The sequence below is a fragment of the Xenopus tropicalis genome, chromosome 9 (genome assembly GCF_000004195.4).
Source record: "Xenopus tropicalis strain Nigerian chromosome 9, UCB_Xtro_10.0, whole genome shotgun sequence".
In the NCBI taxonomy this organism is placed as follows: Eukaryota; Metazoa; Chordata; class Amphibia; order Anura; family Pipidae; genus Xenopus; species Xenopus tropicalis.
This window is the reverse complement of record NC_030685.2, coordinates 76170615-76195883: the sequence shown is the minus strand read 5'-3', so window position 1 is coordinate 76195883 and position 25269 is coordinate 76170615. Positions and strand designations below refer to the sequence as shown.

At 39.6% G+C, this 25269-nt stretch overlaps 1 protein-coding gene across 4 annotated transcripts; it reads left to right on the top strand.

Annotated features, from left to right (window-relative positions):
* The first annotated feature begins 953 nt into the window (after positions 1 to 953).
* On the top strand, positions 954 to 25062 carry rif1 (replication timing regulatory factor 1). 4 transcript variants are annotated; one of them, XM_031893905.1, is made up of 36 exons: positions 954 to 1081; positions 2324 to 2438; positions 3383 to 3461; positions 3576 to 3672; positions 4407 to 4537; positions 4897 to 4988; positions 5104 to 5293; positions 5428 to 5520; positions 5606 to 5744; positions 6422 to 6573; positions 6753 to 6864; positions 7598 to 7771; positions 7858 to 7968; positions 8529 to 8591; positions 9093 to 9193; positions 9280 to 9366; positions 9528 to 9601; positions 10644 to 10824; positions 10907 to 11014; positions 11180 to 11326; positions 11634 to 11733; positions 12117 to 12393; positions 14757 to 14796; positions 14978 to 15180; positions 16278 to 16371; positions 16462 to 16593; positions 16744 to 16883; positions 17148 to 17237; positions 17322 to 17370; positions 17594 to 20482; positions 20666 to 20812; positions 22072 to 22149; positions 22746 to 22861; positions 22944 to 23097; positions 23238 to 23346; positions 23566 to 25062. In XM_031893905.1, the coding sequence occupies exons 2-36, from the start codon at positions 2329 to 2331 to the stop codon at positions 23784 to 23786; spliced, it is 7080 nt and encodes a 2359-aa protein (XP_031749765.1). In that variant the 5' UTR covers positions 954 to 1081; positions 2324 to 2328; the 3' UTR covers positions 23787 to 25062. The 4 variants fall into 4 exon arrangements, with proteins under 4 accessions (XP_031749765.1, XP_017952978.2, XP_004917715.2 ...); XM_018097489.2 differs by lacking the exon at positions 954 to 1081 and adding an exon at positions 1088 to 1214; XM_004917658.4 differs by lacking the exon at positions 954 to 1081 and adding an exon at positions 1088 to 1229 and having other exon boundaries at positions 9280 to 9342.
* The last annotated feature ends 207 nt before the right edge of the window (positions 25063 to 25269 follow it).

Genomic DNA, 25269 nt, shown 5'->3' with positions numbered 1-25269 from the left:
GATTTTTTTAACATCAAAAAGTTGGAGTTTGAAACTGAAAGGCGGTGGCCCAGTTGCCTATTTCCTCTACTTTTGTGAAGAAAAATGAGGTTGAAAGCAAGGCAGGACTTAACTCTCTGATGCAGCCACCCCAATCATCCTTTGCGGATTAACTAGCATCAGGGTTGCCAGATGTATTTTTCCAAACCAGCCAAAGTCAGTTCTAAAACCAGCCCAAAACTAGCCAAAAGCCACTTTGAAAGTAGCCCAAAAATAGCCTAATATGCTCAATGAAAAAAAATTCTAAAAAACATGCCTTTTAAAAGCATATAAACACTACCCATGCCCTGCACCACCTCTCCAGTTACTGGGATGGCTGTTCCGCTCCCCTCTGTGCCCAGTCCATGCAGGTTATAGTGGTTTTGCTGCTTCAGGTTCAGCAAAGAGGAATAGAAATTGGAGCTTCTATCTATAATTGCATGCTGGGTATTGTAGTTTTATATCAATCTTAGCTGTAGGCTAATAGTAAGATACAAACTACATTACCCAGCATGCACTGGGAAAGGCATGTCAGAAGAAAAAAACCTTTGGCTAGTTTCCAAACTACAAACTCGCCATGGCTCCAAAAACTAGCCCAAATTTGTACCTTGGCGGGTTTGTACTTTGGAAACCTGGGCTTTAAATTAGTAGCCCAATTTGGCGGAAAACCCGCCAACCCTGACTAGCAGCTAAAATTATTATCGGTTTTGCTTTGGCTTCTTTCGATTTACTCGGTATTCTATTAGTTGCCCTACGCCTTACTTTATTCAGCTATAGCCACCCCCATGCTCTTGGTTCATTGATACTCTCTGCGTTCCATTAGCCTCCCTGCTCTGTAGCGGCCAATACAGACACCCAGCGCCTGGGACGTCATTTTACCCTTTCGCGTACATCGATCTGCTCGGTGGTCTATTGATGACCCCTGCTCCTTTCGCTGATTCTCTTCGTTGTTTGAGCCCTGGGAACATATCGATGTGCTTGGTATTCTGCTAGTTTCCCTGCGGCTTCATCTGGCGCCATTTTAGAGGCGGGAGATAGGGAAGGAGGTGCCTGCAGAGCGCGGGTAAATCAGGAGGTGGCGGGAGAGGGGAGAGCTGGCAGCGCTGCGGTGTCACTGGGGATCCGGAGGAACACAGGGATTCGCTTGTCTGGCATTGCTGCTGCTGCCTCACTCCTCCATGAAGTAAAGCAGCGAGGTTAGCCCGGGCCAGGTAACTGTGTGGCCCCTGTGGGGTCAGGGTGCAATATTGCCTGTGTCAGGGCCATGCTTTGGCACTGGAATAAGCCTATTTGTCCTGTCACAATTCAAAACCTGTGGCACTTGTATGGGGGTTCCAGTCAGGGAGTCATTTGCAACTGTTGCAGAAGCTTCTCACTAGTCTCTGGTAGCAGTGTTTCCTTGTAACTTTATTTAAAGGGGAAGTAAACCGAAAAATAAAAACTTGCCCTGTGAAAGGAAATGTGAGTGTAAGCAACTTCATTTCATGTTGGCTTAACATCCACTTTTTAAGGTTGGTACTGGGCATCCACTGAATTGGGCACAGGGTAGTCTTAATCCCACATGTGTCCTCATCAGGTGATACTGGAGCCCCGGGCCACAGTTGGGTAACCGTAGTTACCGGAGCCCCGGGCCACAGTTGGGTAACCGTGGTTACCGGAGCCCCGGGCCACAGTTGGGTAACCGTGGTTACCGGAGCCCCGGGCCACAGTTGGGTAACCGTGGTTACCGGAGCCCCGGGCCACAGTTGGGTAACCGTGGTTACCGGAGCCCCGGGCCACAGTTGGGTAACCGTGGTTACCGGAGCCCCGGGCCACAGTTGGGTAAAACTTTGACCCCCCCCCCCCCCCCCCCCAGCTCCAAAAATGTGATAGGGCAGTAGTACCATTAACCTGCAGACAGAAGCTGCCTACTCAGCCAGTGCCATGTATCTAATATATCTTAGTCCGAAGGCCTCAAAGTGGTGAACTGCAATTTCCAAATTCTACAAAGCAGAAAGGGGGCCCACATTAAATCAGGGAGTCAGCTTTAAAACCCCAGTATTGGTTGGGAATTAATTATTCAGCTGAACTGACCGGGCAGTCTCCTTTTGTTAGGGCCCAGCCTATAGCTGAGGAACCCATGCTGTTAACTTTCAAGTTCCTTAGGAACCATGCATAGAGTATTGTATCAAGTCTGGTGAGTAATTGGAGGGAGGCAGAATGGGCATCTTTACTGGTTGGTTTATGAATCCATACAGTCATGGTACTGACATGATACTGAATATTTAATAACATATAAAATAACTTTTTTCTCCTCTGTTTTCAGATAAGATGGCTGTTATTTGTTCTGCGGATTCACACTTGTTGCCTTTGCTGGAAACGTTAGAAGACTCCACTACGTCTCATACAGAACAGACAGATGCATACCTCTCTATAGCTAAGTGAGTCTGGAACACCTGTTTAGCTGCCATTTAGGGTCATGGCATACATGGGTTTTTGACTGCTGCCCCTATCTCTAGGTTGCTTCATATTTGGCTAATTAAGAGGCAGCAATGGTTGCAAGCGTTCTATGCCAAGCACCAAGTAGTGTGTGCTGGGTCATCTGTGCTGCCCGTCCCTTTTGGGTTTTTCGCTACTTCATGTGTGCAATGGATATGTATAATAATGGCTTTGAGAAGGAATTGAGCTTTATATATCCAGTAAATTTATTCTCTTCTGGTTCCTAGATGCATTTTTTTATACTTTCTAGTAGCAGTAAAAACTATTGGGGTGCTTGGGTCCCAGTTTTACCTAGCACCCAGGCAGTGGTTTAAATGTGAGACTGGAAGATCAAATCATTTGTGTAATGGCCTTTTATGATGTGTGGCAGGTCCTATATGGATATGTATAATAATGGCTTTGAGAAGGAATTGAGCTTTATATATACAGTAAATTTATTCTCTTCTGGTTCCTAGATGCATTTTTTTTATACTTTCTAGTAGCAGTAAAAACTATTTGGGTGCTTGGGTCCCAGTTTCACCTAGCACCCAGGCAGTGGTTTAAATACGAGACTGGAAGATCAAATTATTTAAAAAAGAAAAAAAAAAATGGCAATCTTTATTACACAAGTTAAGTCAAAGGTAAGATGCCCCTTTCATTATATGTGGAAGGGGTACGTAGATGTGTTTAATTATATGTACCCTTTCTATAGGTAGCTTAGTCTGTTTTCTACGCGCTCCACTGGGAATCTCTACATAGAAATCAGGTCATATAGCTTCTAAAATGTTAGAAGGGGGTGGGTATATACAGTATTTAGTTGGATCAGGTTTTTCACTACATGATTCAGATGTTCACTCACTTCTATGGTATTTGCAATATCAACTTATTTCTTTCTGTATTTCTTTAGCCGACTGAGTGGAGAGGATGGAAAGGAGTTTAGTGTACTGGTCGGAGGCCAATTTTCACGTCTTTGTAAAGCATTTAAGGTACGAATGGGATGAATTCTGATAATCTTATATATAGTTGTTCATGAATTGGGTAGCATAGAATTAATACTAAAGTTGTGTTTTGTTTTGTTTTTTTTTCCTCTAACCCTCTAGGGGCACATCTCTAACCAGAACTCTGATCTTAGCAATGCAGCGCTGCAGGCACTGGGATTTTGTTTATTTAATAACAAAATTGCATCTGGCTTATCAGGTTAGTAATTTTAACAACTCGGGTGTATCCTGTATTGTCTGGATGGACTATTTCTAAACACTTGGCTTAATCACTATAATGCCTAAAGGTTTTTTATGTAAATACTAGTATGCTTAACCTTTGTCTGGTTCTGCAGCTGTGGTCTCAACTCCATGAAGTTGGAAGTCATTTCATCGATATTAATATGCAGAGTAATATTTTCAATATACAGACTATGGGGCTGATTTACTTACCCACGAACGGGTCGAATGGAGTCCGATTGCGTTTTTTTCGTAATGATCGGTATTTTGCGATTTTTTCGTATGTTTTGCGATTTTTTCGGATTCTTTACGAATTTTTCGTTACCAATACGATTTTTGCGTAAAAACGCGAGTTTTCGTATCCATTACGAAAGTTGCGTAAAAAGTTGCGCATTTTTCGTAGCGTTAAAACTTACGCGAAAAGTTGCGCATTTTTCGCGTAAGTTTTAACGCTACGAAAAATGCGCAACTTTTTACGCAACTTTCGTAATGGATACGAAAAACTCGCGTTTTTACGCAAAAATCGTATTGGTAACGAAAAATTCGTAAAGAATCCGAAAAAATCGCAAAACATACGAAAAAGTCGCAAAATGTTCGTTTTCAAGTCGGAACTTTTCCAATTCGGGTCGGATTCGTGGGTTAGTAAATCAGCCCCTATGTGTTTAGTGGCATTTTTGTAAAGTGTTCAAATCAAGTATATATTCCATTTTCTAGCATCAGAGACAGAAGAATTACTTTCAGCACTAAACTGTATTGCTGTCAAGGCGGCAGATAAAAATACTTGCACACGAGCACTTTGGGTGATTTCAAAACAGAATTTTCCCTCCGAGGAAGTTGAGAAATTGGTGAGTTTGTAAAATGTAAACCTTTTGTTTTCTTATACTCTTTTTCAGTGGATATTTGTGCTTTCTGCCTTTGATATAGGTCTGATGTGTGAAGGATAGAAAACAGTATCTGTGAAACACTCAAAGTAGGGCACAGTACTTATCTATATTGTAATAACACTGGAGTTTTTAAAACTTACCAGACCTAAATTTAAAAACTCGGCAGACACACTTTTCTTTATATAATTGCAGCTAAAAAAATAGAAGTGTAATTTTGTGATCCTTACCAGGAAGGTGCCCTAAAGATGGGTATTCCTATCTGGCAGTTCCATTAAGAAATTAGAATTTAGGCTCATAAGGTTTTCTCTCTCCCTTTCTAGGTACCCTCGATACTTTCTACATTAGAAAGTGTACTTAATAAAGATGTTCAGTCACTTGTCATTGAATATGAAGCACTGAATGTTGTCATACGGTAAGTGGGAAATAAATATAAATTCATAAAGTTATTCTTATATTGGCCATGTACATGTCTGTCTGTAGTAACTACTGGTATCTCCCTTTACTGAACTGCTTGATTTTATCTTTAGACTATTGGAGCAGGTACCTACACAAATGACACATGAAGCAGTCAGATGGTCTAAGCTCATTATACCATTGGTTGTCCATTCAGCACCAAAAGTTAGATTAAGAGCTGCCACTTCTTTGGAAATAGGATTGCCTTTCTTGCTTCAGAAGCAACAAGAAGTGTCCGCTTTAACTGAACAACTGATGACTTCTGTAAGTATGCAATTCTTCTCTTTACATCACGCAGCCATTACATTGGCCTAGTGAGTTTTTATATTCTGAACATAGCATATGACTTGTATAAAGTCCATAATTTTAATATACTTGCATGTATACGTATTTTTCAGAAACTTGTTGCTGAGTTGCAGAAACTGTTTTCAACTAAGAATGAAACCTATGTCTTAAAACTGTGGCCGTTGTTTGTCAAGTTACTTGGAAAGGTAATGTTAGCAGGCATCTGGGATTCCTGTAATTAAGGACTTGCAGAATGATCATAAAATGCTCTTAATTTTCTTTTTTTACCAGACACTGCATCGTAGTGGAAGCTTCATCAACTCTTTGCTGCAACTGGAAGAATTAGGTTTTAGAAGTGGTTCTCCGGCAGTGAAGAAAATAGCATTTATTGCGTGGAAAAGCCTCATTGATAATTTTGCTTCAAATCCAGGTAAATGTTGTACCTTGATTTAGTGCTTGGCGTATACCACAGGCTAGTGACCAGGATGGTTGGTAGGCCTCACCTCTCATGGGTTCCCTTCTATTTTTGCACAGACCCTTCCATATATTCTTCCATCTCTTGAGCAAAGACTGGAGTATTTAACTATTTCATATGATACCCCAAGGGTCTGTAGAACAATTTCAAAGTTAGCATTGGTTGGTGACGCTGGGTGGGCATATTTAGTATCTGTTTTTAAGGTGTTCTTTATCATTGTGCTTTATCAGTGGTATCAAATAATTTATACCAGTTTTATAATGTTCCTTTAAATGTGTGTGCCAGTTGGAGCAAAGACAAAGGGGAAATTACAGTGGAAAGATTATTAAATGTGTATAATATCTTAGTAACGTCCTTTGATCCTAGCGCTGGGTAGAAGAATCTGACCAAATGTTTTCTCTTTAGAGGGATAGATTGAGGTTGTGTGTTTAAGTATGGCTATACATTGCCTATTAAACATTTAACTCGTTGAAGTTTCATATTGTATTATCATTTAACATTGACTCTGATCAACACAAATAGACTATAATAAAAAAAAACACACACAAGATAACTGATAGCATTAATGTGCAGCTGAAGTTAAATGATCTGTAGAATGGGCTTGCATTTCACTCAATTTTTCTTTGTCACAGATATTCTCTGCAGTACCAAAAGGCTCAAGTTGCTTATGCAGCCTTTAAGTTCTATCCATGTTAGAACAGAGGCCCTTGCACTGACCAAGATAGAAGTCTGGTGGTATCTCCTGATGAGGCTTGGCTCTCAGCTCCCTTCACATTTTGAACAGGTAACCTATGCACACATGATTATAGCCACTGCATATAATCAAGTACTTTTTCATGTGGTCATGTATTTCAGGAGTTGCCACCTGCTTATTACCCTGTGAGCGCTGAACTAAAACATGGTTTAATAAGATTAGGTCTGTACTGGCTTGTTGTACAATTTTGTTGTTTTTCTTTGCTTTAGGTTTGCTTGCCTTTACTTCAAAGTGCTTTAAGTGTAGAATTCTCTTCAGCTCCGGCAACTCCTTTACGAACAAATAACCAAAGTATGGCTGCATCTACACCTTTGCAAAAAGGTATGTGGGATTATTTCCTAGATAGTGGGTACTTTTTATCTAAATTCTCAGGACTATTTAAGGGAGTGTCACATTTTATCATAATATATCCTATGCCAGGCTATTGGGTTCATCTAGGGCCTAGACAAAAAGCAAGTTCTCTTAAGTGCAGTGGGAGAGGAGAATGGCGATCTAGAGTCTAGGCAGTAGCATGCTGCCACCTACGCCTTCAGGTCACAGTGCCTGCTTAAGGCTACTATCGAACAAGACAATCATGCTCGCAAGATCGGCATTTTCATCTCCCATTGCACTTAACAGAACCTGCTTTTCGCCACTGATACAGGCAGTGACCGTGACTTTAAAACTATGTGCATAATCAAAGGTAGCCTATTTAGGCGTCTCTCTGCCATCAGTGAAAAAGCTTTAGGTGATATTAACCTAGATGATTTTCGAAACCAAAATGCTCAAAGGTATTTAGAAGGGAATAAACGCTAAGAGCCCTCTGCCATGTTAAGCCTTTTGCAGCCTTTGCATGTAAAGATTAACACAGTGCAGAAATATTTAAGTTATGGGTTCGGTAAAAACTCCTACAAATGAATACAATATATCTGAATTGCTTGGGTGTCCAATGCCAGTAATCACTTTTAATTTCATAATCTGAAACTGAACTTACCAGCCAAAGTGGGACATTGCACTATTGACTTACACTAAAGTTTTTTTTTTTTTGTTTTGTTTTTTTTTCCCATTTTTACAGGATCACTTCCTTTCGGTAGTCCTGCTACACCAAAAATCAGCTTGAATTCTAGTCTCCTGACCTCAATAGCTTTCCCTTCTGTTCACCTTCTTGGTATTGAAATGCTGCTTCACTTTATGTTGGGTCCAGAAGTTGTCAGCTTTGCAGCACAGCACAGGGTTGTGCTGAGTTTGGGTAAGTGCCTATTTTATAATTGAGTTTTGATGTAGACTATAAGATCTATGTCATGTAATGCAATTTGGGCAAATTTTTCCTTGCAGAACCCCTTCAGCATCCACTGGTCAGCAATTCCTCATTCTTCTGTAAACATGCTGCTACTCTCCTTAATGCAGTACAAGATGGATTTATCACAATAGGAAAAGATGCTGCTGGTGAGATTATCTATTTAGACCCATAATTAAAACTGTTGTCTAATACTATAAGAGCTTGGTTTAATAGAATCACATTTGAATTAAGGGCTAAATGCAAGTTATGTTTAATGTCTTGTAAAATTAAAGTTTCCAATAAACGCTGAAAGCTAAAATTTCTAAAGTGTAGAAGGAAAAGTGATAGACGTGGGAGCCAAGCAAGACAAAAACAAAAGGTTCTGTCATTATTTTGGGCACAGGTTGCTAAACTATTCTGTGTGGGCTGCTTCTCTGTACGTGCTAATTGCTTAATGAATGCAATAGACCCTATACGCCTACATTTTGGTAAATATGTAAGTGTACCAGTCCTTTATCTGTATACAGCCTCTTTGCCTACTACTGGCTAGTAGTACTAAACCATACTGTAGTTGTCCTCCTCAGTGCTGGTATTGAGTCCTTTTTAAAGGCTTTTGGAACCTATAGTTTTATGGGTTTTTTTTTTTTATATATAAAAAAAAAAATAACTATTTGATTTATAAAATATCTCTACTAAGATGGTTAACCCTGTTTTGCTTTCATTCTAGATGCTGTGCTGAACGCTGTATGGAAGGACATGATAGTTTTTACAAAAGCAGCCATTGATACAGGTAGAATAGCCTCTGTATATGTGGACAGCAGTTTTTTTTCCTGCAGCTGTGTTAAGCCAACTCATTCTAGAAGTCAAGATCTTTAACATTGTGATACATTTCTTATGTTGGTGATCTCTCATTGCAAAAGTCTTTTATTTTTTTTAAATGTACACTTACATTTGCATAATGCCCCTCGTTTTTTTTGTAATATATAAGTATTTGGTTAAAAGTACATCTTCCAAGGCTGTGTAGCTGGAACCCAGACTTTGCACTGTATATTGAGGAAAGTTACCATTTTTAATGCAGGCTATAATAACCAAGTCCTCTGCAATTTACCACCTTGATAAGTTTTACCAAATTAAAAGGTTATTGGATATTTTTGTATGTGTTCCTGCTTGCATAAATGTTTACTCCAGCCACCATCAATCCCTTTTGCATCTTGCTATAACTGAACATATTTTAGGTTCTTGCTAAACTGCCTTTTTTTTTTTTAATTAAACTTTCGGTTTTTCATGGCAGGTAACAAGAGGGAACGTCAGGGCTCTGAGGTTCTGACCCATTTGTTGCAGGCTCTGAAGAATATAGTCACGTCAGATGCACTTCAAGTAGAAAAGACAGTGGTGAGCTCCTGTCCTTGCAAGTCCTAGAACATTTCACTGACATTTTGTTTGGGTCTTTTTAATATTTTTTTTTTCTTGTTCCTTAGAGCCTCCTAGAGCATACCATAAAGGGTCTCCCTCAAAAAGTACTTGGATCTGCAGCATATCAGGTGGCAAATATGGATCTTCTTAATGTAAGAATAGAAGTATTTTAGGATGTTGCACTACTGTGCTGCCATAACTGACTTACACTAATCTGTAGTGCATTTAGGACAAGCATGCAAAACAAAAAGTTAATTGTGTTTTCAAGAACGTTATTTTAATTTTTTCACTAAATGTATGCCCCTTCCTTTAGGGAACACCGGCTTTGTTTCTAATTCAGCTTCATTTTCATACTGGACTCTTAGAGAAAAGTGTAACAGGAGAAAGGTGAGGGTTTTGTCTGATATTTTGTTTCTTTTGTATCCATTATTCTTGGAGTAAGATTCAGTAAACTAAAGGTCCCCATACACGGGCCGACTATAGCTGCCGATATCGGTCCCTTGGACTGAATCGGCAGCTAATCGGGCCGTGTATGGGCAGAACAGAGCGGCCTGGCCGACCGATATCTGTCCTGAAATTGGCCAGATCTCGATCGGCCAGGTTACAAAATCCAGTCGGAACCGACTGCCCCATAACCACAAATGTAATCCCCAGGGCCAAACGATCGGATTATTTTTTTTTTTAAGTTACTTGCTACCCGATATCGGCCACCCGTAAGTGGGGATATCGGGTGAAGATCCGCTCGCTTGGCGGCATCGCCAAGCGAGCGGATCTTATAGTGTATGGGCACGTTAACATTCATAAATTGCATGCAAACATTGAGAATCACAGCATGCATCAGGCAGTAACATAGATAACGACCACACTAGCACCTAATTGCATTTGCACATTTACCATGATATTAACATTTATTATTGGGGTTTGCTCACCGGGGGAGGGCGGGTTTACGGAGAGACTCGCTAAGGTCTTGTCATATTTAATTTGTTTTCCTATTTTGAGTGGGGCATAGAAACTAGTAGGGTTAGCATCCGTGTATAGGAATCATTTTCAGAAGCTATGGTACTCGAATAGCCCTACATCCTGTAGGTTTAGCTGTATTGGAATTCTTCTCAACCCACTATTTTTATGCATTTACTCAGTCCCTTTTATTACGTTTGAACCAGTACTCTGCTTCCACACCGGTTGGCCTCAGTTCCCATAGAGTGATCTTAGCTTGGCTACCAACCACCATAGATCATAAATGCAAATAGTTAACCTAAGGTTTGCAAATTGATATGCAGTAGCTAAAAAGTAAAAAAAAAAAACACTTGGAAGATATTTGTGAACTTCTCAATTAGGAAAGGTATATGCTTTTGAAATTTTCTTTTCTTTATACCCTTAACCTTGTGTGATAACTCATCTAAAGGGGTTTGCAATTTTACATTTTCAGGTTTTTCATTAACTTTGAAACCCTTGTAAACTATGCTCTTACGGGACCTACATCCCCACTAGCATTCAGTGAAGCTGTGCTTGGTGAGATAAATCGGAATGCAAAATTCATTGAAAACAAAGAGCACCTTTGGAGAATGTGGAGTATTCTAATAAATCCCTTAACTGAAAGGATTAACCAGGTATGTTGCTTTTGGTGGTGTTACTCCTAGGGCTGCTTTGGCTTTGTTCCTTATTAATTGTGATTTCTACTATTTCTTATAGACTAACGAAGTTAATCAAGGTGATGCTTTGGAACATAACTTTAGAGCTGTGCACAGTGCTTTGATGTTGCCCATAACACACATCTTTCCTGTCACGGTATTTCCACAGGTAGGTGATGACATCCAGTTTGTAGACTTTATCCTTGAATTCCCAGTAACCCACAGCTACTGAATTTATTTTTATTGGACCTTTACTGTCAGCTTTTTAGTAACCATTCCCCCAGCCACTTTAGGTTTGCATTATTGTTCTTATTATATTTATTTCTTGTTTAAGCCCACTATGAAGACTTTATTGCGCACCTGGTCAGAACTGTATAAGGTTTTTGCTCGATGTGCAGCTCTGGTCGCCACAGTTGAAGAAAATGTATGGTGTGAAGAGCTGTGTTCCAGGATTTTGGTTGTATTGGGAGATCTCAGCTTGGTAAGCGTCAATTATAGATAGTTATAACTGTAATTCTTGTGTTTTGATTTGCTGTTATTGTCTGCTATCCTTTGTCCTTTTAAAATTCTTTCTGGCCTGTGTGGTCCCATTCACTTAAATTTAGAAGGTTACTCCATCCATCTGCATGGCCTTCCACTAATGTATCTAGAATCCAGGTTCTTGTATCACTCTGTTTCACACCTCTCGTAGAAATCCATGCTCTGATTTCTCTCTTTTGTAATAGTACAAGACAATGTACACTTGTTCATCGTTGTTATATGTGACAGTTGTATTTATTTCTTCACAGAATTTAGCCATGCTGGAAAGGATTGTTCATGTTATTACTGTAATTGTCGAAAATTTTAACTTCTCGCCCTACACGACAAAGTTTCAGCCAAAAACCAGAAGTAAGCTATTTCGAGAAATATGTCATTTTTATCTTGTGTGTATTTAAATGCTTGTGAAATGCTCTTTGGTTTCTGTGACTACAGTGTAAAACTAGTGAATTTCCTTCTACAGTTCCTTGCATGAGTGCACCCTCCCTTGAATTTAATCATTTTGTTGTTTTACAACCTATATTTAAAAATACATTTGTAATTGTCACTGATCAAGACAAAATAGTCCATAATTAAAGTGGGGGGTATCAACTGTATTTCCAAATAAAACTGAAAATCTTGATTGCTCAAGTATCCCTCTCCCTTTCTCCAAATGAAACATGGATTTCCTTCCTAAACTCCATGATTGTTGCAGATGACTTTTCCACAAATTAAAAATTACTTTTCCTTTTCAGCACCACATACACCAACTGACTGGGCCAAGAAGAAGAGGGAACCTCTTGGAAACCTGAACTGCATGCTGAAACTACTTGTGAAATTAATTGAATCTTTCCACAGCCTGGGCTTGGAAGAATCCCAATTAGAAGCAAATGCTCCCAGTTTAATGTCCACTGGTGGCTCCCTCATTGGAGTTCTTTCAACGTGCATCTGCCATATAACGTTACCTTCAGTGATCAGGACTATTTTTACAATGATCACAAAACCACTTTCACTCCTCATTAAAAAAACACAGTAAGTTTTAATTCTTCTTTTAAAGAAAGTATACTTGCTGTTATGATGGTTGAAGGGTCTACCTAACAAGTTGTGGGTTGTCACAGATGCTTGTGAATCTGCATATTAGCACAGCTTAAAACTGATGAGATGCTTGGATCTTTTCAGACATCTTATGTAAAGGTGGCCATACACGGGCCGATTGTATCTGCCGATATCTGTCCCTTATTGGGGAGCTTATCCGGCCCATGTAGGGGCACAAACGGCGGGCCTGCCCAACCAACATCTGGCCTAAAATCAGCCAGATATCGATCGGGCAGGTTAAAAGTAGTCTGATGCGGTCCCGGAACTGACTGCGCCTATTACTGGCGTTCTAATTCGATCGTTTGGCCCCAGGGCCAAACAACCGAATTAGCCTAAATTCACTCTATATCGCCCACCCATAGGTGGGGATATCGGGAGAAGATCGCCAAGTGAGTGGATCTTAACGCGTATGGCCACCTTAAAGGAACAGTAACACCAAAAAATGAAAGTGTATAAAAGTAACTAAAATATAATGTGCTGCTGCCCTGCACTGGTAAAAGTTGTGTGTTTACTTCAGAAAGTCTACTATAATTTATATAAATAAGCTGCTATGTAGCAATGGAGGCAGCCATTCAAAGGAGAAAAGGCACAGGCACATAGCAGATAACAGATAAAACACTATTGTATTCTACAGAACTTATCTGTTATCTGCTATGTAACCTGTGCCTTTTTTCCAGCTTGAATGGCTGCCCCCGTGGCTACACAGCAGCTTATTATACAAATTATAGTAGAGTTAATGTAGCAAACACACCAGTTTTACCAGTGCAGGGCAACAGTGCATTATATTTTTATTACTTTAAAGCTCTTTCATTTTTAGGTGTTACTGTTCCTTTAAGCCATACCTCTCACTCTTTATCCTCCAAACCACCTTCCCTATGGTAATTAACTTAGTTCTCAGTGTAGACCTATTTAAAATTAATTCTAAATTAACCGCATACTAAGAACTAGGTACAAGTGTACTTTTACCATGGTAATTAGCCTTTCCAGTTTTTTCTTCTGTCTCCAAAGGGATTTTGTATAAAGCATCATTTGATATTCTATACTCTGTAACAGTGCTGTCCAACTGGCGGCCCCCCTCTGTGTGGGCTCTGTGTGGGCCCCCCACCTGTCTGGCTGCTTTGATGGCTTACCTTTGAGTAAGCATTAAATGGTATCAGTACTGAGATTAACTGGCCCCCTGCATGGTTCTCACCTCAGATTCAGGCTGTAATCCCTCTGTATTGTTTAAAAATGTAATCCCCTGTGTTTTTCACACCTTTTAATACCTTCATTGTTCACCCCCTGCAGTGTTCACACCTCAGGCTCAGACTGTAATCACTCCCATTGTTCACTTCTTCACACCTCAGACATAGGTACTGTAGGCAGAGTATGGCACATACAGCCAGCATAGGGCAGATAGAGTATGGCACACACAGGCAGCATAGGTCAGGGAGGGTATGGCACACACAGTCAGGGTAGGGCAGGCAGAGTATGGCACACACAGGCAGGGTAGGGCAGGCAGGGTATGGCACACAGAGGCAGCATAGAGAAGGCAGAGTATGGCACACACAAGCAGGGTAGGGCAGGCAGAGTATGGCACACAGAGGCAGCATAGGGAAGGCAGAGTATGGCACACACAGGCAGGGTAGGACAGGCAGAGTATGGCACACAGAGGCAGCATAGGGAAGGCAGAGTATGGCAAACACAGGCAGGGTAGGACAGGCAGAGTATGGCACACACAGACAGCATAGGACAGGCAGAGTGCTGCCTGTGTGTGCCATACTCTGCTTGCCCTATGCTGCTTGTGGGAGGTGAACCTGACAGGGGTTTGTTGTGGGAGTTTGTTAGCAGTTGGAAATAGCCATTAAATGGTCCCTAAGGTGTGTAATTATGTACTGGGGGTTGCTGTGCTATCCACAGGGGAGGAGGAGGCATATAAAATTTAAGGGTATATCTTAATATATATATATATATATATATATATATAATTCTTTCACATATGAATGATGGTTGATATCCCCACAGTAAGGACCAAGCATTTGGGATTTTGCTGTGCTACCACCATTGTGATAAAATAGGTGTGGTTTAAAATAGGTGTGGTTTCAAAAAGGGGAGAGGTCAAAACTGGCTTCCATTAGCGGCCCTCCGCCATGTATGCTAGAGAAATTCCGGCCCTCGGCACCGTAGAAGTTGGACAGCACTGCTCTGTAACAATGTGCGCTTTACATTCATCCACTAGTGTCTGCAATGTTTACAGAAAACATTTTAAATTGTGTTGAGTAGATGTTATTGGTGACAAAAACACATTTTTTTTATTTTAGGTCTGAAAGTAATAAAGTCTATAATGGTCTCAACAGCAAGGTATGAATTCTGTTATTCTTTCAGCTTTTAACATGTATTTAAATGGAATCCATTATGTTTATTTTGTCTGTTTTTGCCTATTTAAAATATTAAAAGCTTTAAATGTATATTTTATTTTTGTGGTCTGTGATTTACGCAGTGCAGTGTACAAGTGCTAATGTGAATTTTGTTTTCCCTTAAGTTGGAAAAGCTACTTGGAGATGTTATTGTCTGTCTTGGCTCTCGATTCAGTGGTCCTTATGACAATGATCTCCTGGAAACACTCTCGCCAATATTGTGCTTGCTTTTTCTGCATAAAAACAAACAGACTCGGAACCAAGCAGCACAGTTCTGGAATGGATCCTTTGCTAAGGCAACAATGCTGACGTATCCAGAAGAGCTCAAGTATGACTTTATATGTACATTTGTTATCCCAGTAGTTAAGGTTTTCAGGCTTTTGGTTTTAAAGCACAATTCCTTTTGTCCCACAAATGATCTTAAAGGAGAACTAAAGCTTAACTAAAGATGCAGGCTAGAAATGTTGTAAATGTATATTTTTTTGTGCTTCTGTACCAGCCCAAGCCAACCACATCCCTTTAGCAATGAAGATCTGTGCCCCCACTAGCCCCCCATCTTATTTTCTGCTGATTTACTGCACAATGCTCTGTGCTGTTGTCAGTTACTGAGCTTAGGGACCAACTCACAATATACTGTATATATAGGATATAAATGTCACAACATCAGGCTAATTAGTAATTAACACAGGTGATTACTGCATGGCAGCTCTGAAACCAGTGATAGTAGCATCAGACTTAAATCATCCACCTGTTAGGATCAGCTTATACGACAAACATCATTTTGTTTGCTTGATAATTTCCGATGACCCCTAAGCTTAACTTCTCGACAGCCGCTCATAGTGCACTGAGCATGTGAGTGTCGCAGACACTTCTAACAGAAGTGTCCAGTATGGTCACCCCCTGTGACAACTTTAAAGGACTGGATTATTGCTACTATAGAGATGTTTAACCTTCAGGCTGGTTCAATAATTTCATTATATAAAATATGGCATGTCTAGCCATATTCATGTTCTCATTTAAGTATGGTCATATTAAGTTCCAAAACACTGAAACTGACCCCCCCCCCATGCTAGGTCCCTAAAAAGTAGCTTGGTGGTATTAGAGGAAAATTCGTGTTTGGTCTCAGATACTCCTGGAAATTTTTAAGGTGTCCACCACACCAGGACCTGGATATTAAAATATGATTTTTTTTTCTTTATATCCAGAGAATGTCCTCATCCTTTGGTATTTTTCATTTTGTGCAGTTTTCTTTCTGCTTGGGGTATCGGCGTAACTGATTAAATCACTTTGGGGTGCCAAATAATAGCCCCAAATGATTGTACAATAAGCCTCTCTTAAAAATAGTGAGATTTGACAGTCTTGTTTTAGAGCTTTGCATGCAGAAAGGAGATGATGTAAAATGTAATTTCTATATTTGTCTTACAGGCCAGTATTAAGCCAGGTGAAATCAAAGACTCCACTTCTTTTACCAGGGTTTACATTTTTATCTGAAGACTTAAGTGGACCTCATTCTGAAAATGTAAGCTCTTTAATGTTTAGATTTGCTTTCTTGAACCTAATTTTTAAAATAGGTTTGCTAAGATGTTCTTGAATTTATCCATCGTAACAGACGGACAACTCCCAGCTAGAAGCAAAGATCAGTGGAATGGAAGTCCGGTCCACTGGAAAACGTGACTCGTTACTAGCGCGCGTTGAAGAAACAAAGGATAAAGGAACTCCGCCTAGACCAACACAAGCTAAAGTAAGTGTCTTCACCCTAAAGGGATTAAGCATTAGGCTGTTTGTCTTAATGAGCTAACTTTCTCTTCTCTCTTAGCATACGCACAATTCAGTATTAACTGCAGTGGTAGAATGCTTTTGTTCATCTCACCTTTTACTTTTCCTTTTTAAGTTGAAACTGGATTTCTCTTCACCCAAACCTAAAGAGAAGCTGTTGGATGAGGAAAGATCTGTTGACTTTGTTTTTATTCCGCCTGAAGCAAAAGAGAGAGTATTGACTGAACACCAAAAAGAAGTGCTAAGAACAAAGAGGTTGGTAACTAATAAGGTTTATTCTTAGAGCTTTAAAACCCTTTACAGTTGGCTGTTCAATATGCATTTGGGGCTGAAATCAACTTTAGAATGCTTTAATATCTGATAACTTGTAGTTTGTTGCCTGCAGAGTAACTTAAACTATTGGTAAGGCCTTTTTATTTGAACAGTCTTTCACGTTTCAGTTGCACAATATATCAGTCTATATATTTTTTTTAGAATGGATATTCAAATATTGCTAAATTTTTCTGTGTGACTTTCTAGGGTAGATATACCAACAATGTACAACAATCTGGATGCATCTCAGGATACAACACTCTTTACCCAGTATACTCAGAGCCAAGAAAATTCATCGTGAGTATATTTACAGATGTTTTTACGACTGACTTATTGAATTATATTTCACTTCTAAATTTCTCAATTAAAATCCTTTCTTAGGGAAATGCCCACCCTTGCAGAACAAGAAGAAAAGGAGCCTGAACCAAAGGTACTAATCAATCTTGCACACCATATTCACATACATATTCACACTATATAAATTACTGCACCATGTAGTCTGTCTATTGTTAGTATATATCTAACATTTCAGTCATTGCTGTGTGAGCTTCAGAAGAGACATTAGCAAACTGTAAATAAAAACCCGTTTAAAACACTGATAATTTCACTATAGTTCCCACTCCTAAAATTTTGTTTTGCTGATCTCTTTGTAGGAAAATGTTCCTGAAGTTTTGCCAAACGAAAATGATTCTTCTAAGGAAACAAAGCAAAAAGATGGCGAACACGATGATGATAACATTTTAGATTGCAAAAGAGCCCAGACAGGAAGCATAGATGCTTCAGCAGTTGGTGAAACCAACACTGATGTTCAAAACACTTCAAATATTAGTAACAGTTCTACCTCTTCAGACATGGTTCTGGGTACCCCACCTCCACCTGTTAGCAGAAGGCAATCATTTATCACCTTAGAGAAGTTTAACAGTTCCATGAGTCGTTCTCTCAGTCCTTTATCAAACACAAAATTCCCTAAGGCAGCTGAAGTTATTTTAGTTCCTGATAGCCAAGAAGCCTTGGTAATTGAAAATGCACAGGCAGCTCAAGAAAAGAAAAATATGGAAACGAAGGCTTCCAAAACAGAGGTTTCAAAACCAATCTCTAAAAGAGGTAGAAAGCCAAAGTCTTCACTTGTGCCAGAGAAAACAGAGGATGTGAAAGTTAACTCTTCCAGTGAGTCTCAGAATAAAGCTAGTGATGCTGAGCGACCAGAAAATAAAGACTGGGTACCAGATTCTCAGACTCAGGTATTAGAATCAGAAGTTGCAGAGACTGTCAAAGAAAATAACATAGCCAAGGAGAATGCAGAGTATAAAGAAAACACTCCTCCAGAAACCATTCATCTTGCAAACAGTGAGAAGTCACAAATTCCACAAGCAATATCTAATCAGGTATCCTTGAGGCGATCTTCCCGAAGGCAGTCAGAAATATTGGAAGGTGTAAAGAGTATAGCTAGTGACAAAGGGCAGAAACAGCAACGTGATAAGGTAGACAAGATGCAGGAAAAAGATGGCCTGAATCATGACAAAAAAGACCTTTCAGAAACAGACCTTGGTAAAAAAGTCAGAGCTGCAACTGATAAACAGGGTGATGAACAAGGCGAAAGCCAGGAGATGGGCAGAAGTAGGACAAGGTATCAGACAAGAAGGTCTTCACAAGGGCTTGTTCTTGCAAGTGAGAACTCTGAGTCTGATAATTCGGAAACACGAGAAGAAAGTACTAAAAGAAAAAGATCTTGGAGGGGTAAAATTAAGAGCATTGAAAAGGATGATAATGTAAATAATTCATCACCACTTTTGCAAGAAAACGGTCCTAAAAAACAAAAGTCTCTTGAAAAAAATAACCTAGAGTCTGGTTCCGAAATGGAGACAGAAGTTGATCACTCTACAACAAAAGACATTAGTAGCAAGACTTATACGTTAATTGCAGACAGTACAGTGTCAGATGCAAATGTTTGTGCTGAAGTCAACGGAACAGTTTCAGAACCTGTCAAAGAAACCAACAAGACTTACGACATTACAAAAGGTTCCAGCCAATTACAAAGTTTAATGACAGAACCCACAGCTGGTGATTATTCTACTGCTGTGTCTGAGGTGTTCCAGCAATCTGAGAGTAACCTGCAAGTATCCGACTGCTTTCATAAGCGGAGCAAAAGAGCAAGAAGGTCTAAGAGCTGTGACTGCTGTGGAGATGCGTCAAACAATAAGGAGGCAACCTATACAGTATTGAATTCTTCTGTAAAGCCAGACCTTATACCAAAGAAGGGCCATTCAAGTATTGTTGCTTCTGAGATGTCTGACACTCCATTTGATGAAACCGTATTTTTGGGGCCTTTTGCTGTTAGCACACCACTAGTTGGAACCAAAGACCAGTGCTTTTTCAAGCCATCTGTTACTGAGTTAAAATCTGATACAGAATCTGAACAGGAAAATACAGTGATTCCTTTAAATGAAGAAACTAAAAGTGAAGTGGAGGAAATAACACAGATTTTTGTTGGAACAAAGACCGTAGAAGCTCCAGAAGAGTCAATGGAAATGGTAGAGAATGTAGAGGCTTCAGGAGAGGCTATTAAGGTGCCAAAACAGAACATAGAATCTCCAGAAGAGACTGTGGAGACTTTAGAAAATGAAGAGGCTCCAAAAGAGAGCAAAGAGATTCTAGAAGAGCCCATGGAGTTTCTAGTAGAGAAAATAGAAGCATCCGAAGGGACTATGGTTACCCCAGAAGAGAAGGTAGAAGCTTTAGATAAGACCGAAGTATCTGAAGGGACTATGGTTACACCAGAACAGAATGTAGAAACTTTAGATAAGGCCGAAGCATCTGAAGGCACTATGGTTACCCCAGAAGAGAAGGTAGAAGCTTTAGATAAGACCGAAGCATCTGAAGGGACTATGGTCACACGAGAACAGAATGTAGAAGCTTTAGCTAAGGCCACGGAGACTCCAGTAGATTCTGTAAAACCTGATGTTGCTGAGACAGTAGAAAATGAAATTTCAGAACAAACTATAGCTCAGGGTAAAGATTCTGATGCAGAATGTGCTCAGCAAATACGCGATGAGGATAAAGAAAACTATGTTCCTTTGGAAAATGATTGTATTAGACAATTAAATGTCACAGAAGACATTGTGGAGACAAAAGCTGCAACTGCTAGTGCAAACATTGATCCTGAGATGGCAGTGGCCAGTGCTGAAAATAATACAGATGAAGATCCTCTCCTAAAACCAGAGTCCAGTCACTGTTTACAATTCGTAGACTGTAGCAGTACAGATGTCAGAAAAGAGACCGTAGAAGATGAGGTTTTTGTTGCCTCAGAAAAGTGTGCAGTTCCTGATGTACCCGAAAACATGGCTATGGAAGACAAATCGACTGAAGGAAGGGCAGACACAGACTCTCCTCCAAAAGTTAAAGGATTGATCAATTTCACCTTGGCTAATGATAGCCCTGGAGGAAATTCTTGCTGGTCTCCTTCAGCATCACCATCTACTAGCATTTTAAAGAAAGGTGTAAAAAGACAGCAGGAAAACGACTCTCCATCTCCACTTAATAAGGTAATTTTAGTTTTTGTCAGATGAAACCGAATGTATCTCCTATCGATGGGTGTAAATAGTTCAACTGTATCTAAAGCTTGTTGTGTAAGGCACTACTTTTATAAAATTCCAGTATACATTTTTAAAAGTGTTTTTCTCAGCTTATAGAAATTATGAATGATGAATCTCCATATCACTCCTCAGATTCGCAGAGTTTCATTTGCTAATCCAATATATCAGGAAGGGCTGGCAGATGACATAGACAGAAGAAGCCCTGTTGTAAGGTGTAGCTCTTCAAATAATTCCCCCTCATCCCGAAGTCTGAAACTGCTCACAAGCAATCAACCTAAGGTAAGATTTCGTAATCCCCTACAAATGTTTGAAATGTCTGGAATTACAGGAGAAGCAAAGGTAAAAACTAAGTAAGCTTTATCCGAAAGGGCTATGTTAAATACAGCCATAAGCACTCGCAGAAAAGCGGTTTCAAAAGAAACACAGGGTTTCTTGACGTCTTTTGTGCACACATGTTCATGACTTCCTGCTCTCAGAAAAATCCTTCAGGGCAAGTCTGCTCAGTTTGCCCCCTTTTCCTCCTCCCAACCCTGTATAATCTAAGCTACCAGCAGCTAGAGCTGCAGCACGGAAGATACAGAGACTAATCTAAAATGGCAGCTGCTATTTTAAACAAACAGGGAGCTTCTAGGGCTGTTTACTTCAGGTATGGTAAAGCTTTCTACAGAATAAATATAGAATTCTAGCTTGCGCTATCGTGACTAATTTATTGGTAATTAAATGTCAAAATGCCTTTCCTTCTCCTATTTAGCTAAAAATTGTCTTCCTTTTTGTCATCTTTTTCTTTTCCCTGGATGAAGAGTTAAGTATGTTTTATAGTGCTACTAAATAGGTGACATAACCTATTGTAATGCAGAGTTGTCTAACTGGAGGGCCAAGAACTTAGATGTGTGATTGCCAGGCTCTTAAGGCCCCCATATACACAGGCCGATATCGGTCCCTTGGACCGACTCGGCAGCTTATCTGCCCCTGTAGGGGCAGAAACGAGCGGGCTGGGCGACCGATAGCTGGCCAATTTCAGGCCAGATATCGATCTGTCAGCTAGGTTAGAAAATACAGTCGGATCGGGGACCGCATCGGCTCGTTGATGTGGTCCCTGAACCGATCTCGCCAAGCGAGATCTTACCGTGTATGGGGACTATTAGTCATTCCCCATTCTTTGTCTGATGTAGCTAGAAAATTGCCTTTTGATAAAGGAGTCCCAGGCCAGGCCTAATCCTTCTGTATCGGTTTGTTCATTGTTACTGTAAATACTGCTTTCTTCCTCTTATAGTCTCTTAATCGGCTTTTATCATCTGGCTTGCAGCATTTTTTCAGTAGTCAGATCCAGGAATGCAGAAAGTGTTAGCAGACAGAGTTCCTGCATTTCCTAGAAGTTTATATTAACTTTAAAACCATTCACAATTTGTTATGTATATGAGAAAGTGGTTTAGATTTACTCTTTCTTTTATTATGTAGTATAGTTTTTGCATGGAGATCCCCTTAAATTATATAATATGAAATGCAATATAATTTTTCTTCTTGTTTGTGTTTTCTAGCATAACACAACCCCTACGAAAGGATTTGTTTCTCCAAGCTCGAGAGTCCTTGGATTTAAAAGCTCAAAGAAAAATTTGGTGAGTTAAAAACTAAAAAAATCCTTACAAGATAGGCCCTGCTGTATACTAAGAGAAACTTTTTGAAACTGGTTTTGCTGTGTATAATATGTTCAGGTAGTAATAGTATGTTCAATAGAATGTCACAGCTACTAAAATAGACAATGCTGATCATTTACTAATAATTCTCTACGTGTGTTTTAGCAGAGGCAATTCTCAGTATTGTCTATGGCAGGGGATTTTCTAGAGACAAGTAACTGCTACTAAGTAGCTCTGTGTGTCTTCGCCCTTAGATGTTGAGAAGGGAGGGGGAGTGCTGAATAGAAAGTGAATGTAATATGCTGCCCTGCCTCTATGCCTAAGGTGATAGGGGTGGGGCAGGCAATATATGATTGACAGCTGATATTTTTAAACTCCATTATAATGGGTATGGATGTGTTACTGAAAAAAGGAATTTGATTTATTTAATTTGATTTAATTTGAAAAGGACTTTTATTATACAGTTTGTCTGAGTGACAGGTCCCCTTTAAACCTGTTGCCTCTAGTCATTAGAAGGACTTTTCCGTTACTGTTTAATTGTCTCCCAGTTGCCTGTTACAGTGATATGTTTTATTTAGATTTCAGAAATGACCAAGGAGTCCATGCCGTCTCCCAAAGAAAGCGTCTACCCTGCACTTATGAACTGCACAACCCCAGTTGATGTCATCCTTCCTCAGATTACATCTCTTGCGTGGTAAATCCTTCAACTCCTATTTTGTATTTTGATTTAAAAAAAAAAAATCTGCCACATTATGGCTTAATATTGTTTTGTTTAGGGCCAGAGGACTTGGACAGCTCATACGTGCAAAGAACATAAAGACCATCGGTGATCTAAGCATACTCACGCCCCCCGAGATCAAGGCGCTGCCTATCCGATCTCCTAAAGTCTCTACGGTGAAGAAAGCTCTTAGAGTGTATCATGAGCAGCAGGTATAGTATCTTAGCAATAACATTCCCTGTATTTAAAAATTACTTTTGTCGTTTATGATCTATAATGAATATGCTACTGTCTGAATCTCAGTAGTTCTGTCCAATCGGCTAATCCTTCTGTTTTACCAAAATATATACAGACAAAAAACAAAGGATTTGATGAATTTGCTCTTCTTGACGAGATTGAAAAACCATTAAATGTTCTGGAAGAAAAAACCGCCTCCATAGATGAAGAGAAACTTGCAACAGGTATTTTTTTTTTTTTCTATTTACATCTTATAATAATCTCTTTCTTACTGAGTTTCTTACTGCCCAGACTGAGCATTTGGCTATGCCCAGGTTACACCTTGGCAAAAAAAAAAAACAAATTCTCAGACGGAGACTTTACACAGTAGGGAACCTTTGTATGAAGCTTGATAAAATGCTTATTTGCTAATTAAAGTACTGTTCTGTTCTTTTGTTTTGTAGTCTTGGCTGAGCTGCCTACCCCTGCCATGGACACTGCTCCCTCCCCAGACCTTCTGTCCCAGATCGCTGCACTTTCTCGCCAATTATCTTCTGAGGACCTTGGCAAATACTCTGCCAGCCAGCTCTTTGACATACAGGAGAAGCTTGGCGGCATGTCCAACTGCATCATTCGACACTTGCAGTCACGATGGAGGTCTCCACCTCACGAAAACTCTGTATGACCAGACTTTCCCAATTAAGGACTCGTTTTATTCCGGGTTTCCCGAGAGAGTTCATTTTACAGAAGCCTTTGTCAATAGTTGTAGTTTTTACGTCATGTTGGGTCATATGCTTGTATTTCTTTTAGTCCCATTGCTGCTATTATAATGCTTATGGCTAGGAGTTTGAACAGAAGGCAACTTTATAGAGCCTTGCTCTTTTTCTAACCGCCTTTCCTGATGTAGAAGTTAATTTCTCATTGGATACGTTGTTTTATTGCTTAACAGCCTTTCATTAAACAGTCAAAAAGTTCATTACCTTCCGTCAGTTCACACTGAATACTGCTGATGCCTTCTGGTTGGCTGTAAGTGTTGGGAAATATGCTACTGCACCCCTGATTTGTGTGTAGAATTGAATTTTCTATACTGCAGATTCATCAGGACTGTGCATACTTATCGTAATGAAATGCTATACTGCTGTCCTGATGGATCGTGGAATTGTAGATGAATGAAAGGATATTTTTGCCTAAGAGTAGTGCTACATTTTTAGATCCTTTTCAGTTGTTCTCAGGTTCCGTTGGAGTCACATTGTCGAATGCTGAATACATGGGCAGCTACACCTTGTTTTAGAAATGAGCCTCTGTGTAACCTATGGGTATAGAAAGTTTGCGGTGTGATTGCTAACTTTAAATAGGATCAGTTTTGTGGCGGCCACAGGATAATTTCTACAGGATTTGCCATAAATATATACTCTTAGGAGCTTGAAGTGCTTTTTGGAACACATTTTCTCAGCAGCGGTTCCGCTCATGTATTTTTCTATGATCTCCCAAGCTCTAGTCTTCTAGACTGTCGGCCCGCCATTGGTTTTTATTGGGAAGTAGGCAAACGTTGAAATTTTGTATATTCTGTATATAAATTGCACTGTAAGCAACTTACTTTCCAGTTATTAATACGCATTGTATATATAATTTAATGGTCACTATACACAAGCTTCTTATTGTCATTTTCTGAAAATGTTTTTAGATTTGTAAAATATTAAAAGTATTAAAAGTGGGGTTTGTTTTCTAATGGACGTTCTTTGGAATGAAATTGGAAAATACACATTTTCAGATTGTATTTTTTATAAATGTGTCGTTTACTTTGCTTACATTTTGGTTGTTCTTGTCACTGACTTTTATGAAAGTTTACCGAGATAATAATAATAGAGAGTTCTAAACTGTTGAGGAGAATCTTCACTAGTTAAAGGGGGGCCTGTCACCGACACATAAAGCTGTATAATAAAAGTCCTTTGCAAATGAAACATGAAACCAAATTATTTTTATGAAAACCTCCAAACCTGTTTATAAATGTTTGTTAAAAACTGTCAAATATATATTGTTTGCCCCGCCTCTAGGCACCTACAATTGGTGCTTTTTTTTTTTTTCTTTCCCCTTCCGTCTTAACTGACAAAAAGGGCAACAGGTCAGATTTAAAAAAAAAAAAGACATGCAGTTGCTTTTTGCTAAAT